A 16,683-nucleotide genomic window follows, 5' to 3' on the forward strand; every position below is an offset into this window, starting at 1 on the left:
AGAAATAAAAGCGTTGACAAAGCATCTTAGTATTGCAACGATACTAAAGCTCTCAGCAACGGAAAATCAATCGTGGCAAGAGTCACTTTTTATTGCAACCAACAAGTAAAAACGTTACAAAATCATCTTAATATTGCAACGACAACAAAATTCTCAGCAACAAAAAACCAATCGTGGCAAGAGTGACTTTTTATTGCAACTAACAAATTAAAGCGTTGCGAAATCATTTGAGTATCACAACGAAAAATAAACTCGTAGCAACGATAATATATTCGTGGTAACAGTGAACACTTATTGCCACCGATCTGAATTGCGTGGCAACAACTCCTAGTTTTTGCAACAATCTCCACACTTATGGCCACGATACAATTTGCGTGGCAGGAATACCATCTATCGCAACCAAAAGTTCAAATCGTTGCGAGAGAAGCCCTTGTTGCAACCAAATCAGTGTCGTTGCACTATAAAAGCATGGCAAAAGGGGTAAAATTTAGTAGTGTACCTTTCCTCATCGGCATCGACAATCAGCAATCGGCAATGATCAGCAACTACCGCCAGACTTAGCAACATCTTCCTCCTGTTGTCCTGTCATTGGCATTATTGGCTATCGGCAATCTCCTTATCGGCCAGACATATCATCTCTTGGACTGCCAATTCAAGCTTCACTGACTATCCTGACTTGTGCCTAAAAACGGTGTCAACACATGCCTTGGCTCGGCATCGGCCACATCTGAAAGGAGCCGCTCCATGGGTTGGACCATGGACGGGGGGCACACTAAGAGTTGTTGCCCCGTCCCTTGCCCCTGCCACGCCCCCACGGCCGAGATAGGGGGTGAGAGGCCGAGGGAGAGGGGTTAGCTATCATCAGTGGTGAAGCATGAGGAGGCGGAGGGGCACCTTGGGGCGCGATGAAGGCGGTAGCCAAGGTAGATATTGGCAGTTCTGACTCCTCCAAGGCAAGCAGCGGCTGAGCCTCAAGGAATGAGGGTAACGGAGTCTTCATCTTTAGGATGGAGGCCATGCCACGGAGGGGCTCGTTGACACCACGGAGAAGGGCGAGCAGCAACGTGGACTCGTTGACGGGCTATTCGAGATCAGCGAGCCCATCAGCAAGCTCCTTGAGCCGCTGTGCAAACTCGAGCACCGGGAGGTCACCCTGGGACAGAGCACGAAACTTGGTCTCAAGAGTCATCCCATGAGAGGATTTGTTGTCGAGGAAGAGGTTGGCCGCCTTGGTCCAAATGGTGTGAGCCGAGGCACCGTTCTCCATGATCAGGCGCATCACGCGAGGTGATGACAATGAGTAGATCAAGGAACATATGGAGCAATCAATCACCAACCAAGTAGCATCGGGGTGTTCAGGCGCTGGTGTGCCATCGATGTGAGATGAGGCGCCAAACTTTCCGACGAGGGTTTGGAAAAGTTCATGCCAAGTGGAATAGTTGGGTGGATCAAGTTCTAGAGCAAAAGGGATATGAGTTTTGACATTCAGCGTCGATGCTTAGCGGAAGCGAGGCTTGGGACTGTTTGTGGGGGAAGAGCAGCAACGATTGCTGCAGCTAGAGCAGCAGCGGCCTGAGCATCATCGTCGTTGATGGCCATGACAAGGAAGAGGAACAGCGAAGCAGCAAGGAAGAGAAGGTGGGTGACGTGAGGAGAGGAGATGAAGAGTTAGGGAGAGAGATAGGAACAGTTCCTAGCTGATACCATGAAAAATTGATTATGGCTAATGGCTTGGCCCTTTCCATTGATTGATCATTAGTTTATATAGGAGGTTACATGACTCTTCACTCTAAGACTTATCACATTCTAGACTTATCACATTCTAGACTCTCTGTATTCATCTGGTCCAACTTTGCCTCATTTGCGCACAGCCCTGAAAGGCAGTGGTCCACATGACGTACCATGTCAAGCAGTGTCATTTTACGATCTAGACGCATATGAAGCCTAGAGTTTAGGCTATCACTCCTTTAGTTGCTCCTCAGTCCTAAGTAGCACTTACCAGCATGATACGAAGCACACTAGATTTGTCTCGTATCATACATCTGATACAACCATGACTCCTTATTTGTAACCTTATACTTATCCAAAAATTGTAGCCATTTTGTCTGTCTCTTCTATGGACCAACAATCATAAAGGAAACTCCAGAATTCATCCTTGACAACATCATCCTTAAGATTACGCACAATGTTCTGCTCTATGTCATATGCACAGCCTATGCGATGAATTCGGCCACACCAACCTATTTGCTCTCTGCATAGCAAGGTCCCCATCAGTGATCACGGAGACCAAATGCTTCTGAATCATGGCCTCAGAAAATGTATGTAGCATCCACACATATGACTCAATATTATCATGAGAAATAATTACACATCTAAAAATAACTATGTTTCGATGGTGATTCACCCAAACAAAAGGAACAAGGGGTAGGTTGTACCGATTAGTTTTGTAGGTGCTATCAAATACAAAGACATCACCAAAAGCTTCATAATCAAGCAGACATTGACTATCACACCAGAATAGGCCCTTCAGGTGTCCTTCCCCATCAACGATGTACTCAAAAAAAATCATGATCTCTGTGCTGAAGTTTTGTCAAGTAGCTCATGACTATTTGAGCGTCACTAGCAGCAATTGTCCTCACCTTATAGTGATGGCAGAAATTATACAGGTCCCTAGTTGTACACAAAACTTTATCATACCCACCAAACTATATTTTCAAAATATCCATTATCTTGTGTTTGCGGACCCCATAACTCTCCATCTCCACAATCTGAGCTTTCAGCTGGTCGTTGATTCTTCTATGTGAACACAAGTAAGCTCTGCTGGCGCCATCGGATGTTTATGTTCATCGATGAAATCCTTCACATACCACTGCCCTTTGATCTGATCTCGTGCAATCACAAATTTAGCAAGACACCCAACAACACGGGTAATATTGCGCGGCTTTTGCTTCTTAATCGCCCTCTTCGGCTGCTTCTCTTCACGGAAACCTTGACGATTGCAAATGAACTTCCGAAGGGTCATCTCGTTATGGCCATTGTCCCACTCACAATAGCTTCTCCTCACACTAAATTCTTTCTCGAAACCGTAGCTGTTGTAGAATTGAAATCCTTCTTCTTCATTAGCAAACATGTTCCTAACAATTTTATTGTACTAACTCAAGATCCGACATTTCCTCCTGTATCCATCAACAATATTAATATAGAACAAATTAAATTCCACATAACTAATTAGACTACTTGAAGAAAGACATGTCTCCTATCAAGCATATGGACTAATGTTGTAGAATAAGTACATATTTAAGGACTGCCCTTGTATTTTACTAGAAAATATAAAAATATATCAGCTTCAAGAATAATATCAATTATTTATAAAACTGCACATATCAAGTTGTACATTCATATGTCATTGTATCCATCAACAATATTACCATAGAACAAATTAAATTCCACATAAACAATTAGACTAATTGAATGTCTCCTATCAAGCATATGGACTAATGTTGTAGAATAAGTACATATTTAAGGACTGCCCTTGTATTTTACTAGAAAATATAAAAATATATCAGCTTCAAGAATAATATCAGTTCTTTATAAAACTGCACGTATGAAGTTGTACATTCATATGTCAGGGCATAAATAGGCTACCTAATGTGTTACCAGCGCATGTTTAGTAAGCTCAAACATTGAGTGATGGCATACTATTTCAGATCTCAAGATAGGGAAAAAATCTGAGTGCAAACTCAAATCACAGTTGCCTATTACTCTAATGACTGCTTAATGGCCCATCTGGTCAGATTTTCAGAGGTAATACCCAAAAGCATTGCTTGAGCCACGAAGACTAAGTATTTTTTCTAAGTCCTACTTCGAACAATAGTGGACTATTATTAACACATGGATGAGAGTTGCAGAGTTACTAGTAGTTAACACCCAAATGGCAAAAGCAAGCATTCACTAAAAAGAATAAAATATATATGCATAGTATATTTAGTACCCAAAAGGCAAAAGCAAGCATTAACTAAAAGGGTATATGCAGCATTGAAATTATTCAGAGTCCACACTGTGATGTAAGACAGCAATTTCCTAGGCTGTGAGAGAACTGGATAAAAGTACGGTTACATCCAATCATCCAGTTTATGCATTCCTAGGCTGATTTCAATGAAGATACACTTGGAAATAAGCACAAACTGATAGGCAGGGTGAATATGCATTTAGTGGCATTACAGAAAGTTGACAAAAAGAACCTGCTTCAAGGCAACTACTACAGGGAAGATTTGATTAACATTATAAGTGAAGACAAATTTAACTGCATTGTTCCCACCCATAAAGAAATTGCGTTTAACTGCACACCACATCCAGCATAAGGTATTTTCAGCATCCATCTAGTGAACAAAAGTAGCAGCAGCAAGCATCTATACTGCAATGTAAACAAATGTAAGCAAGGAGGAACCAAACATGTTTGCATTACATCACATATGCTTGAGTACACATGCTTCATTTAGAAAAAAAGAAAGGTTAACACACATCTGGTTGTCCAATTATTCTCTATTATATATACGGATCTAACAGAAAAGCAAATCAAAATCACTTGGTTTCCTCAAAATCAAATGCAGTAGAAGTGCAGAGGAGGGGAACTTTGGCGTTCTGACTTCAGAGAGTTCTCCACGGAGACGGGGGTGGACGCTGAACTCCAGAGGGGACACGCGAAGGCGACCGCGTGAGCGTTGTCCACGGCAGGGACGGTGGCGAGCGGCTGTCGACGGAGGGCACTCCACGCAGCTGCGACAGTGGCATGGGTGGGGGCAAGACTGTAGGAGCGACGGGCCCTCAGCGTTGAGCACAGGCGAGGTTAGGCCAACAGCTGCGGCGCGCGATGGCGAGGGCGAGGTCACGGCGAGATGCGTCCTTCCATGTGTGGGTTTGGGCATCACATGATGGCGCAGGACGACTGGCGGTGGCAGCAGTGCGAGCTGGCGAGGGTGAGTTGGCAGTGGGAGATGGCGAGGGCGAGACGGCGGCGCAAGATGGCGAGGGCGAGACATCGGCGCGAGATGGCAGCGGTGCTGGGTTGCGGCCTTTTTGCGACTATGTTGGGTTGTGGCCTTGCGTGGGAGGGGTTGTGTGGGAGGGGGTGAAACATAATTACTATAGTAACCTTCTACTCTTTAAATTAATAGAGCTAATAATTTGTCTAGGAACCAAGAGTTATCCCCAACCTCTGTAAAAGAGCTCAAATAATGTACCTCTGCTCCTGCACACTTTTGTACAAGTTGTGGCACGACCGCTACCCCATCTCCTGTCCATATCAACTAACATTTTGTTCCATTATTTAAGCATTTACCAATTTGAAATCATTATACACTAGTACAAAAATGATTTTTAGAGGCGCCTCTCATTTCTAACAGAAATGGTTGTATTAACATGTTGTCGCTAACCTTTGTAGGAGAAGCGATTGTCTTAGCACAACGTTGAGCATCTCCAACAGTTTGGCAAAAACTGTTTGGCAAATCATGACTTTTGGCAAGTTGATAAAAAGGATGGCAAGTCAAATATTTGATGATCTCCAATAGTTTGCCAAAATGACTTAACAAACGTAAAAAAATAGGCCCACAATTACCTGTTTGCAACCGACGGACTCTCCTTCTCCCTTCCACCGGATCGCGCAAGATGGAAAGGAAAGTTTCCTGTGCGCTAGTAGAAAGTTTTCTGTAGACCGGTGGAAAACCTCTTGTGCGCTAATAGAAAGTTTCTTGTATATCGGTGGAAAGTTTATTGTTTACCAGTGGAAAGTTTCCTGTGCACCAGTGGAAAGTTTCCCTGTGTGGCGGGGCACACCTTCAGATCGAGATCTCCGGCTCGGCTAGAGCACCTGGTCTCGCGACGGTCCTTCAAACGACGCCGGTCTGGGAGGAACAACGAGGGCGACAAGACGACGGGCTAAAAGTTTCACTTGCCGCGCGGGAAAGGGAAAGAAGAAGAGGGATCGCGCGTTGCCAAGCGAGTCCGCGCGGCGGATAGCGACGAGCGCGGCTCATGAATTTGCCAAGCGTGTCAATTTGCCAAATGTGTTTGCCAAACTGTTGGAGATGCATTTTTGCCCATTTTGCCAATTTTTCAAGGATGCCAAGTGTTTTTTGCCAAATGTTGGAGATGCTCCCTTTTGTTTCCCTAAAGGAAGCTTACCACTTAAAAATCTACTTCTCAACACTTACCATACAGCTTAATGAAAAAGTATACAAATCTCATTCGTAGTTTGGCCACATGTTCATAATCAGTTATATTAAAAACGATGATACAACTGAAGGACTAATGTATTTTGACTATTATCGGCTTAGCAATCCCAAACAGACAGACTACGCAGAGATCGACTATAGGAGACAACGTAGCATTTTTTCAAATAAATAAATTGACGCGCATTGGCTTGATGTGAAATCTGAAGCACTAGTTAATTATTAGGTAGCTTAATTACCCAGCGCTACGAAACGCATATCTCCATGGACCGGAAACATCAGCCAGCACGCATGCATGGCAAGATGGAAACGTGCATTTCCATTGAAATGCTCTCGGCCGAAAGGGCAAGAAAAGCATCTCCTTCACACGCATGCCCTGCGATTCCTCTTGACGACGGCTACTACTAGTAGTAGGCCAGTAGTAGGCTAGCAGCTAGCTGCTGTACAGTGCACCACACGCAACGCCTGTGAGCAGATACGCTGCGAGCTCCGATTCACGGGGGCAGCCTATTTAAGCAGGCAGGGGGCGCGGCGCTGGTCGCTACATCGCTCTCGCTCCCGCCTCCCGCCACGGCCTCCATCATCATCAACGCCGGCTGCAGCTAGCATGGCGGCACCGACGCTGGCACTACTCGTGACGCTGGCAGCGCTGCACAGTGCAGCAGTCGTACTTGCCGGGGACCCGCCGTTCTCGTGCGGCCCTACGTCCGCGGAGGCGTCCGAGGGCCTTGCGTTCTGCGACGTGACGCTGTCCCCGGCGCAGCGCGCCGCGGACCTGGTGTCCCGGCTGACGCCTGCGGAGAAGATCGCGCAGCTGGGCGACCAGGCGACCGGGGTCCCGCGGCTGGGCGTCCCAGGGTACAAGTGGTGGAACGAGGCGCTTCATGGTCTGGCCACCTCGGGCAAGGGGCTTCACTTCGACGTCGTGGGAGGCGTCCGTGCCGCCACCAGCTTCCCGCAGGTGTTGCTCACCGCCGCCGCCTTCGACGACGACCTCTGGTTCCGCATCGGCCAGGTACGTACGTTACGGACGCGACGATGAGCATTTTCTTTTTTTCGATTTTTCTTGCTTGGAACGAACAACGTACTGCGTAGGACGGGCGCGGCGGGCGGGCCTGCCACACTGCCATCACGGGCTGCCGCGCGAGGTGTGGATTGGTTTCCCTGGCACGGGCGGTTGGTTTGGAGCGCCCGCCGGCCGGCCGGCCGGACCCGTGCATCCACAATCGATGCCATGCATGCGCTGGCGCCGCTTCTTCGCTGGCGTCATCCGTGATTTAATCTTACAACATATATGAAGTCCCTGTGTTACCTGCTGATTTTTTTAAAAAAAAATATTCAAGGTTTTTGGTCACATTTAATCTTACAACATATACATAGAATATTAAATATAGATAAAAAATAACTAGTTACATGGTTTGTATGTAATTTGCGAGAAAAAATCTTTTGAGTCTAGTTACTCCATGATTGGAAAATAATTATTGAATACAAACAAAAATGCTAGTAGAATTTTGCAAAACTTTTGAGAAACTAAACAGCCCCTAATCATAATTCTCTCAGATCTCTGATCCATTGTGATGCCATTTTTTTATATTAAAGTGAAGCGTTAACTAACACAGATTATATATTAAATAAAAATGAACAGAATTAATTAGAGGGGTAAAACATTGATGGGAAATTGAATTTGTTCGGTGTGGGTCTAAGGTATTAGACCTTGTAAATGGATCACGTCCTTTTGTCCATTAGTAAATCTAACTTGTAAGGGCACTCCAACACAAAAAGTATTATAATTTTTATGAACATTAATTGTACTACCACCTAATCATTTTGCTGATGTAGCAAAGTATTTATTGAAGAGAGAGAGCAAAAATTATAGAAACCGGGTATAAGTTAGAAACCATGTATACACGAGAACCAAGACATGAAGTGATGTGATTGGTTGAGAATAGAGAGAAAATGAATGTAATTGGATCCATTTAAGACCATGGTTTCTATATGTAGTGTCTATAAAAATTAATAGGTATACAAACTACGTGTAGTTTTTAGCATTGGAGTGCCCTGAAGTTATCTTAAATTAAACTGTTTATTTGATCAAATTTATAGAAATATTTTATAGTAATTTGATGTTACAAATCTTGAAGCTCTTTTCAAAAATCTTAATTAAACTTAAAAATATTTGATTTAAGATAAAAATTGATTTATTCAGAATGGAGGGACCGACAATAAGTTGAAATAGTGTGAGCGTGATGACTTCGTTGGAGTGGTCAACTGGTGAAGTCGTTAATTAGGCGCTAGCCGAAATAGTACGAATTAACTACGGCAATGTTGGAGCTCGACCAAACACCATGTAGCGACTATAAAAAGTTAATTTCGCACCAACAGACCTAGGTACATATTAAATTTGATATCTATTTTTCTCTTCTCTAAGTTACATAGACAGATCTAATGCGTCAATCAATAACATAGAACATGTTTGGTTTGATACCTCCCTAGCAAAAACATGCTCCTGGCATCAATCTCCACTCCCACGCTCAAAATCGAACGTACGAGACAATAAAGAGTAACGAAACCAAACAAGCACTTAGTATGTGATGCATGGCTAAGGTCTTGTTTAGTTTTCCAAACTGTAGCATTTTTGTTTGTATTTAGCAATTATTGTCTAACTATAAACTAACTAAATAGGATTAAAAGATTCATCTCGTGATTTATAGCTAAATTGTGCAATTAGTTTTTGTTTTCGTCTATATTTAAAACTTTATGCATGTGCTGCATGATTCGATGTGACGAAGAATCTTGAAAAGTTTTTGAAAAAAGTCTGCATCACCCCCTAAACTATAGGGTGGTGTCTACTTTAACCCCCAAACTATGAAACGACCTAATTTATCCCCTGAACTATCCAAAACCGTTCAAATCACTCACTGAGTGGTTTTTTATGACGGTTTTGCTACAGCAACAAGTGGTTTTGACTTTTTCTTTTTTTTTCTATTTCTTTTCGTTGAAGCTTTGAAAAATTATAGTAAATCATAAAAAATCATAAAATATAAAATCTAATTTTGTTGGACTCCACGTGAGTAGGTCTATACAATAAATATGTAATATGGTATAGTTTAGTACAAATTTTGTACTCATTTGATCATATATAACTTAGTTATAGATTTATTTAGGTTTATACTTGTTAAATATAAATAAATCTATAACTAAGTTATACATGATCCGATGAGTATGAAATATTTACTATAGTTAAAGCATAGAATAAATAGTCTACCACAAAAATTTCACCACAATTGGACCATAGAAGCTGTAACTATGAATTATTTCAATTAGTTACATTTAAAATTTGATTTTTCTAACTAATTTAAAGCTACAGAAAAAAATTTGTACTAAAGTATACCATATTATATATTCATTGCGTAGTTCTACTCATGCGGAGTCCAACAAAATTAGATTTTTGATATTATGATTTTTATGTCATTTACTATGATTTTTTATAGATTATATGAAAACAAATAGGAAAAAAGAAAAAGACAAAACTAGAGTTACCGTAGCAAAACCATGTTACCGTAGCAAACCGCCGTCAAAAACTACCCTGAGGTGATGTGAATAGTTTTGGATAGTTTAGGAAGTAAATTACACCGTTTCATAGTTTGGAGGTAAAGTAGACACCACTCCATACTTGAGGGGCTGCGGTGGTGATGTAGGGCCTGTTTGGTACAGCTCACAATAGCTTCATAAGCTGTTGTGAGCTGTTTTTTTTTTGCCAAACACTTATTTTCAAAATAGTTTCATGGGTGAAGCTGTTTTTCTCTTCCTCTCACAAAAACATAAGTTGGATGAAGCTGAAAAAAAGTAGCTTATTGCAGTTTCTTCCTCATTTCTCTCTCTCAACTATGCATGAAGTAGTTGGTGAAGCTATTTTGTTAAACACTTTTTCCAAAACAGCTTAGCTTCATCTAGAAAGTCACTCATGAAGCTATTTTCTAAAAAAACAGCTTTACTAGTGAAGTTGAGCTGTGCTAAACAAGCCCGTAGTGTTTTTGGGTTTTAAGCAATTATTAAACCGGACCTAAAGAGTAACGGGTAATATACGTCGTGACAAAAAAAAAAAAAGGTGCTAGCACGTGAACACAGATGCATGTTTGGTTGGTCCGTGCCGAAAAGTGACGATCGCAGAATGTTGGCGTGCAAAAAAGTGGCGCCTTTTCGTTGGGGGACAACGTCACGTGTGCCTGACTGCCGGGCCGGACAGGATCATCTGAATTTCAAGCACGGTCGTTTGGATCTGTATACCTAACTTATAGGTACAGCCTTTTTTTTATCGTCAATCATGGTACAGCCTTGCGGTCATAGTGCCATATCAGTGGGGACCATTGCTCGCTAAGCTTTTTAGTTATAGAGATAGAGATAGCCTCTTGTTTGTGTTTGTTGTCCATACTAGGGTCTTGTTTAGTTTCAAAAAATTTTGCAAAACTTTTCAGATTTCCTGTCACATCGAATCTTTAAACGTATACATGAAGTGTTAAATATAGACGAAAATAAATAGTAATTACACAGTTTGATCGGAATTGATGAGACGAATCTTTTGAGCCTAGTTAGTCCATCATTAGACAATATTTATCAAATACAAATGAAATTGTACTATTCACATTTTGCAAAATATTTTGGAACTAAACAAGGCCTAGTAATATACTACAGCGATTATTTTGTCTGCCACAGTGCCATATGAATTCGTCACATACATGTGGTCGCTCACGTGCAGGCGATCGGCCGGGAGGCTAGGGCGCTGTTCAACGTCGGCCAGGCGGAGGGTCTCACAATCTGGTCCCCGAACGTGAACATCTTCCGGGACCCGCGCTGGGGGCGAGGTCAAGAGACACCCGGCGAGGACCCGGCCGTGGCAAGCCGCTACGCCGTCGCCTTCGTCCGGGGCATCCAGGGGAACAGCTCGTCCTCGCTCCTGCAGACCTCGGCGTGCTGCAAGCACGCTACGGCCTACGACCTGGAGGACTGGAACGGCGTGGCGCGCTACAGTTTCGTGGCCCGCGTGACGGCGCAGGACCTGGAGGACACCTTCAACCCGCCGTTCCGTAGCTGTGTCGTGGAAGGAAAGGCCAGCTGCATCATGTGCGCCTACACGGCCATCAACGGCGTGCCGGCGTGCGCGAACACTGACCTGCTCACCGGGACCGTCAGGGGGGACTGGGGTCTCGACGGGTACGTTGCCTCGGACTGCGATGCCGTGGCCATCATGCGCGACGCGCAGCGGTACGCGCCCACGCCGGAGGATGCCGTCGCCGTCTCGCTCAAGGCTGGTACGTTTCTGTTTCTTGGCCAATGTTGTCCGGAGTCCGGACCCAGGTCTGCGAATGTCCTCTGTTTCTCTGCTTGACCACTACTCCCTCCGTCCCAGAAAAAGTGTCGTTTTAGGTTTTGTTGCCACAAGTTTGACTCGATTTGTAGAAAATACGTGCAATATTTATATCTTTAAATAAATTTGTTAAAAAACTAGATTTAAAGATCTTTTCAATGATATTAATTATGTATTGTAAATATTAATATTTTTTATTATATATTTAGTTAAAGTTATTTCTTGTGAAACGAAAACGACACTTATTTTGAGACGGAGGGAGTACTTTCTCTATTTCCAGGACTGGACATAGACTGTGGCTCTTACATCCAGCAGCATGCCACGGCTGCAATCCAGCAGGGGAAGCTGACGGAGCTGGACATCGACAAGGCCCTCGTCAACCTCTTCGCGGTCCGGATGCGGCTGGGACACTTCGATGGCGACCCGAGGAAAAACATGTACGGCGCCCTCAGCGCCGCGGACATCTGCACGCCGGAGCACAGGAGTCTTGCGCTCGAGGCAGCACAGGACGGCATCGTGCTGCTCAAGAACGATGGCGGCATCCTCCCACTCGACCGGTCCACGGTCACCTCCGCAGCCGTCATCGGCCCCAATTCCAACGACGGCATGGCGCTTATTGCCAACTATTTCGGTCCGCCGTGCGAATCAACGACGCCGCTTCAGGGGCTCCAAAGCTACGTGAACAATGTGAGGTTCCTGGCCGGCTGCAGTTCGGCGGCCTGCGATGTCGCCGTCACGGACCAGGCTGTGGTGCTGTCGGGCTCGGAGGACTACGTGTTCCTGTTCATGGGACTGAGCCAGCAACAGGAGAGTGAAGGGAAGGATAGGACGAGCCTGCTCCTTCCGGGAATGCAGCAGAGCCTCATCACTGCCGTTGCCGACGCGTCAAAGCGACCAGTTATCCTGGTGCTTCTCTCCGGCGGACCGGTGGACATCACGTTCGCGCAGTCCAACCCAAAGATCGGTGCCATCCTGTGGGCTGGGTATCCCGGACAGGCCGGCGGCCTCGCCATCGCCAAAGTGCTATTCGGCGACCACAACCCCAGCGGGAGGCTGCCAATGACGTGGTACCCGGAGGACTTCACCAAGGTGCCCATGACGGACATGAGGATGCGTGCCGACCCGACCAGCGGCTACCCTGGACGGAGTTACCGATTCTACCAGGGCAACGCCGTCTATAAGTTCGGCTACGGCCTCAGCTACTCCACTTTCTCCAGCCGGCTACTCTACGGAACCAGTATGCCTGCGCTCTCGAGCACTGTTCTCGCTGGCTTAAGAGAGACGGTGACAGAGGAAGGCGACCGTAGCTACCACATCGATGACATCGGCACTGACGGATGCGAACAGCTCAAGTTTCCAGCCATGGTGGAGGTACAGAACCACGGCCCCATGGACGGGAAGCACTCGGCGCTGATGTTCCTCCGGTGGCCAAACACGAATGGAGGCCGCCCAGCAAGCCAGCTGATTGGGTTCATGAGCCAGCATCTCAAGGCAGGGGAGACGGCCAACCTCAGATTTGACATCAGTCCGTGTGAGCATTTCAGCAGGGTGAGGGCGGATGGCATGAAGGTGATCGATATTGGGTCTCATTTCCTCACGGTTGACAACCATGCAATCGAGATTAGGTTTGAGGCTTGATTCCTAGATGGAGGGCAAAGTACAGTTCAATACGACGCCATTATTTCTTTGTATGATTTAGAGCTTCATTGTTCATTCATGTTATAGAAAGTGAAAATAATCAAAGAAGAGACATGTTCCCTCTGAATTCAATATGACACAAATGGTGGACACAGATAAATTTGTGTTTGTTTCTTCTTGACGGCATGTCATATTGCAAGTAGAGAGTTTTTCTAGACAGAAAGCTCCCCTGCAATTTCACCAAAGCAAAACGTACACGAGTGATATTACCGAAACATGAAAAAAAACCGGATCAATTGAAGATACATTGAAAAATCATGTGAGAACAAATTAAAAATGATCAAATCTGGATCAATTTAGGCAAAGATTGCTGAAAGGACCATGCCAAGATGGCGTGTGTGCGTTCGGGAGGGGTCTGAATAGGTTATACAAAAAATCATAAAAAACAGCACTTAAAATGCACTACTACAGAATTTATTTCTAGGGACGGCTAGGAACTCTTTGTAAGGGCGGTTGGCCCAGCCGCCCCTTCAGCCTCGCACTTACAAATAAAACATTTGTAAAGGCGGGTGCCCCAGCCGCCCTTACAAATACATTTGTAAGGGCGGCTAGTGTTATCAGCCGCCCCTAAAGTGATATTTTGTAGGGGCGGGTCAATCTACAGCCGCCCCTACAATTTGTTTTTCAGCAAAAAAAAATTCAAATCTGAATTCAAATATGACTAGAGCACGTAATATATAGTTCAAATCTGACCACCACATATATATATATATATATATATATATATATATATATATATTCATCCACAACCACACAAGAACAATGTAAACCACAAATTACATGTCTAATTCATCGCAAAGTCTATTACATAACCATAATTCACAAGTTCAAATATTCCTACAAGTCCATATGCATCTTTGTCTAGATTGTTATCAACGTCCAAGACAGAGCCTGTGTGTCTCACGCAGGTGTTGGTGAAGTGGATTGGAGCCTAAGTCGGACCTTACATCATGATAAGCGCCTTTAGAATCAACAATCTCGTCAATGATGAAGTTGCAAAGGTCGTCGACGAGCCCTAGGAGTTCATCCTCCTTGATTAGGTTCCTTCGCTTGTCTTTATATTTTTTCCACTATAGGAGAACAAGTTTAAGATTTCATAACATGAGGGAACTAAATTTCATAACATAAGCTAAGTTTTCATACTATGAGGGAACAAAGTGTGAAACTAACCAGATTGGGGTGTCTCGTGTAGGCACTAGTGTTACTCATCATGCAACATATGTAATATCCACAATGGTTACTTCCAGGCCTCTGCTTGAGACTCTGTGTGTTTTGCATATGGAAATAGTAAGTAATGCTATTTCATAACGTAATCGAGTATAACGATGTAAGTTACACGTACCGCACAGAGCGTCTTGATCGCCAATTCGCTCTTCAATTTTGGGCAATGCCTTCCTTTATGATATTCCACATAGTGGTTGAATGCCCTATTCAAATGGTTTTATCAATGACAACTTGTTAGTATCAAGAAGCAAAGTTTACATGTATGTATAGCAACATATAAAAGCAAATGAGGATTTGTATTACGTCTTGATAAATCGATATGAAGTCCTTGTATGTCGCTTGAGCATAATCTGCCGAATCATAGACATGTGCCATGCTCAACCCAACATCGACCCCTACAACAATGCAGTGATTCCTGCATGAATTGAATCATTAAAGAAACAAATAAGGTCTTTTGCAACAAACTAAATATATCGAACAATGCTTTATTCAAGTATAGAGTCGAACTTACCCAAAGTGGTATGGTATCCATATCATATCATTATGCTGGAGATTCAGAAGAGCTTTAGAAATCCGTGCCGCAACCATATAGGCCTTTTTGCGTATAGCTTCTTTCCGGATCGCCTCTTTCTCCTCACCGGTTTTTCCAGCAGCTAGTTCTTCACCATCAAGTTTCCAGCGCTTGGGTTCGTTAAAAATTGATGAAGAGATCCAAAAAGGATCTATATACCTAGCTCTAAGACTTGGCGCTTACTTCACAATATGTGCTTGCATTATACAAATCACCACATAGGTCAGGTACAACAAAATCCAAAGATTTCATTCATATCGGATCGAGACGGCAAGGACTTACAGGCACCACACGCGGACTAGATTCATTTCCATCATTCCGAGGTGAAAGCATTCGTGCATGTCATCGAAGTCAAATATAATATGCCCACTTGAGCCTCCAAATGTGCCTTTAGGGAAGGTTGCATATATCTCATTTAGTCGCGTCGACATAGCACGCAAGTACCAATCATGAAACTTTTTCATTCCACCTGGCATGCGCTGCATGATTTGGTTTGGTAGGAAATTCTTGCCTCTTTCATATTTTTTTGGGCAATCCTCTGTCCAATTGATAGCCTCAATATTTGGATACTTCTTTGGTGGTTGGTGGAGTGTGCTAGTGTCGGTCGGCTCTGAAGCACGAGCGTATTGGCTTTTAATTTGGTGCTCAGGCAGGAACTTGTCATGAGCAAACCACTTGTCAACCGTCGAGACGTCTCTCATCGGGACATAAACTGGCCTCGTATGGTAGGGAATCTTCTTTCGATCCTCTGATTCAGGCACACGCTCACCTTGTTTTTCAGAAGCCGGTCCTTGTTCCTGTCGTGCCTCTTGAGAAGGATCTCGCTCGCCATCAGGCTCGTGCTCGAGTGGACAAGCTTGTGACATGTCATCATGCCCTTGCTCGATATGATGAGCTGGAGAACATTGTGGCATCCCTTCACTCACTTGCTCGGTATGACGAGCTAGAGAAGTCTGTTTCTCCTCAGGCACGTGGTCCCTAGGAGTTTGGGAAGAATGTGGCACCTCACCAGTCATGTGGTCGCCACGAGCCGGTGAATACACGTCCCCATGTTGATCATCTAGCTGCATATGTACTTCACTAAGAGTGGGCGAAACATTCAACACAATGTCCTTTTTGTGCCAAAGGATAAACTGATTTATGACATCTCCAAGCTTAACCAGCCCCTCGGGAGTTGGGTATTCTATCTCCCAAGAAATGTAGTTGGGATTCACGGTATGCACTTCGACCCTTGTGTAGCCGTCTGGGATGGGGTTACCATGCCAGACGCCTCCAGGAGGATGTGCCCTACCGATTGCCACCTCACGTAGCTTGCTTGACCGGCCTGGAACCAATAGGGTGCAGCTAGCTGGCTCCCGTAAGCGATCGACAGTGATTGAGGTTGTGGAGCCTTGGCTGCTATGAACATCTGAAGGGCTGCAAACTAAAGCGAGTTCTCCCACCGGCTGAATTTGCGTTCTTGGCTCCGTAGATAGACCTTGCTCCAAAAGCGCCTTCGCAACTAGAGCCTTCACATGGAGCTCAAGACTGGCCTCTTGATTTCTGTTATGTTTCTTATAGATATTGCTATCCTCTCTGAATCCTTGCTTCCAGGTCGT

General features: G+C 44.4%; 1 protein-coding gene across 1 annotated transcript; it reads left to right on the forward strand.

Annotated features, from left to right (window-relative positions):
- Nucleotides 6,536-13,357, forward strand: LOC8155572 (probable beta-D-xylosidase 7). The gene is made up of 3 exons (XM_002489265.2): nucleotides 6,536-7,242; nucleotides 10,984-11,536; nucleotides 11,873-13,357. The coding sequence occupies exons 1-3, from the start codon at nucleotides 6,835-6,837 to the stop codon at nucleotides 13,228-13,230; spliced, it is 2,319 nt and encodes a 772-aa protein (XP_002489310.1). The 5' UTR covers nucleotides 6,536-6,834; the 3' UTR covers nucleotides 13,231-13,357.

This window comes from Sorghum bicolor, chromosome 5 (assembly GCF_000003195.3).
Source record: "Sorghum bicolor cultivar BTx623 chromosome 5, Sorghum_bicolor_NCBIv3, whole genome shotgun sequence".
In the NCBI taxonomy this organism is placed as follows: Eukaryota; Viridiplantae; Streptophyta; class Magnoliopsida; order Poales; family Poaceae; genus Sorghum; species Sorghum bicolor.

Coding starts and splice junctions, on each gene's coding strand:
- LOC8155572 (XM_002489265.2), top strand. CDS start 6,835: ATGGCGGCACCGACGCTGGCACTACTCGTGACGCTGGCAGCGCTGCAC. Junction 7,243..10,983: donor TCTGGTTCCGCATCGGCCAG/GTACGTACGTTA, acceptor GCTCACGTGCAG/GCGATCGGCCGGGAGGCTAG. Junction 11,537..11,872: donor CGCCGTCTCGCTCAAGGCTG/GTACGTTTCTGT, acceptor CTCTATTTCCAG/GACTGGACATAGACTGTGGC.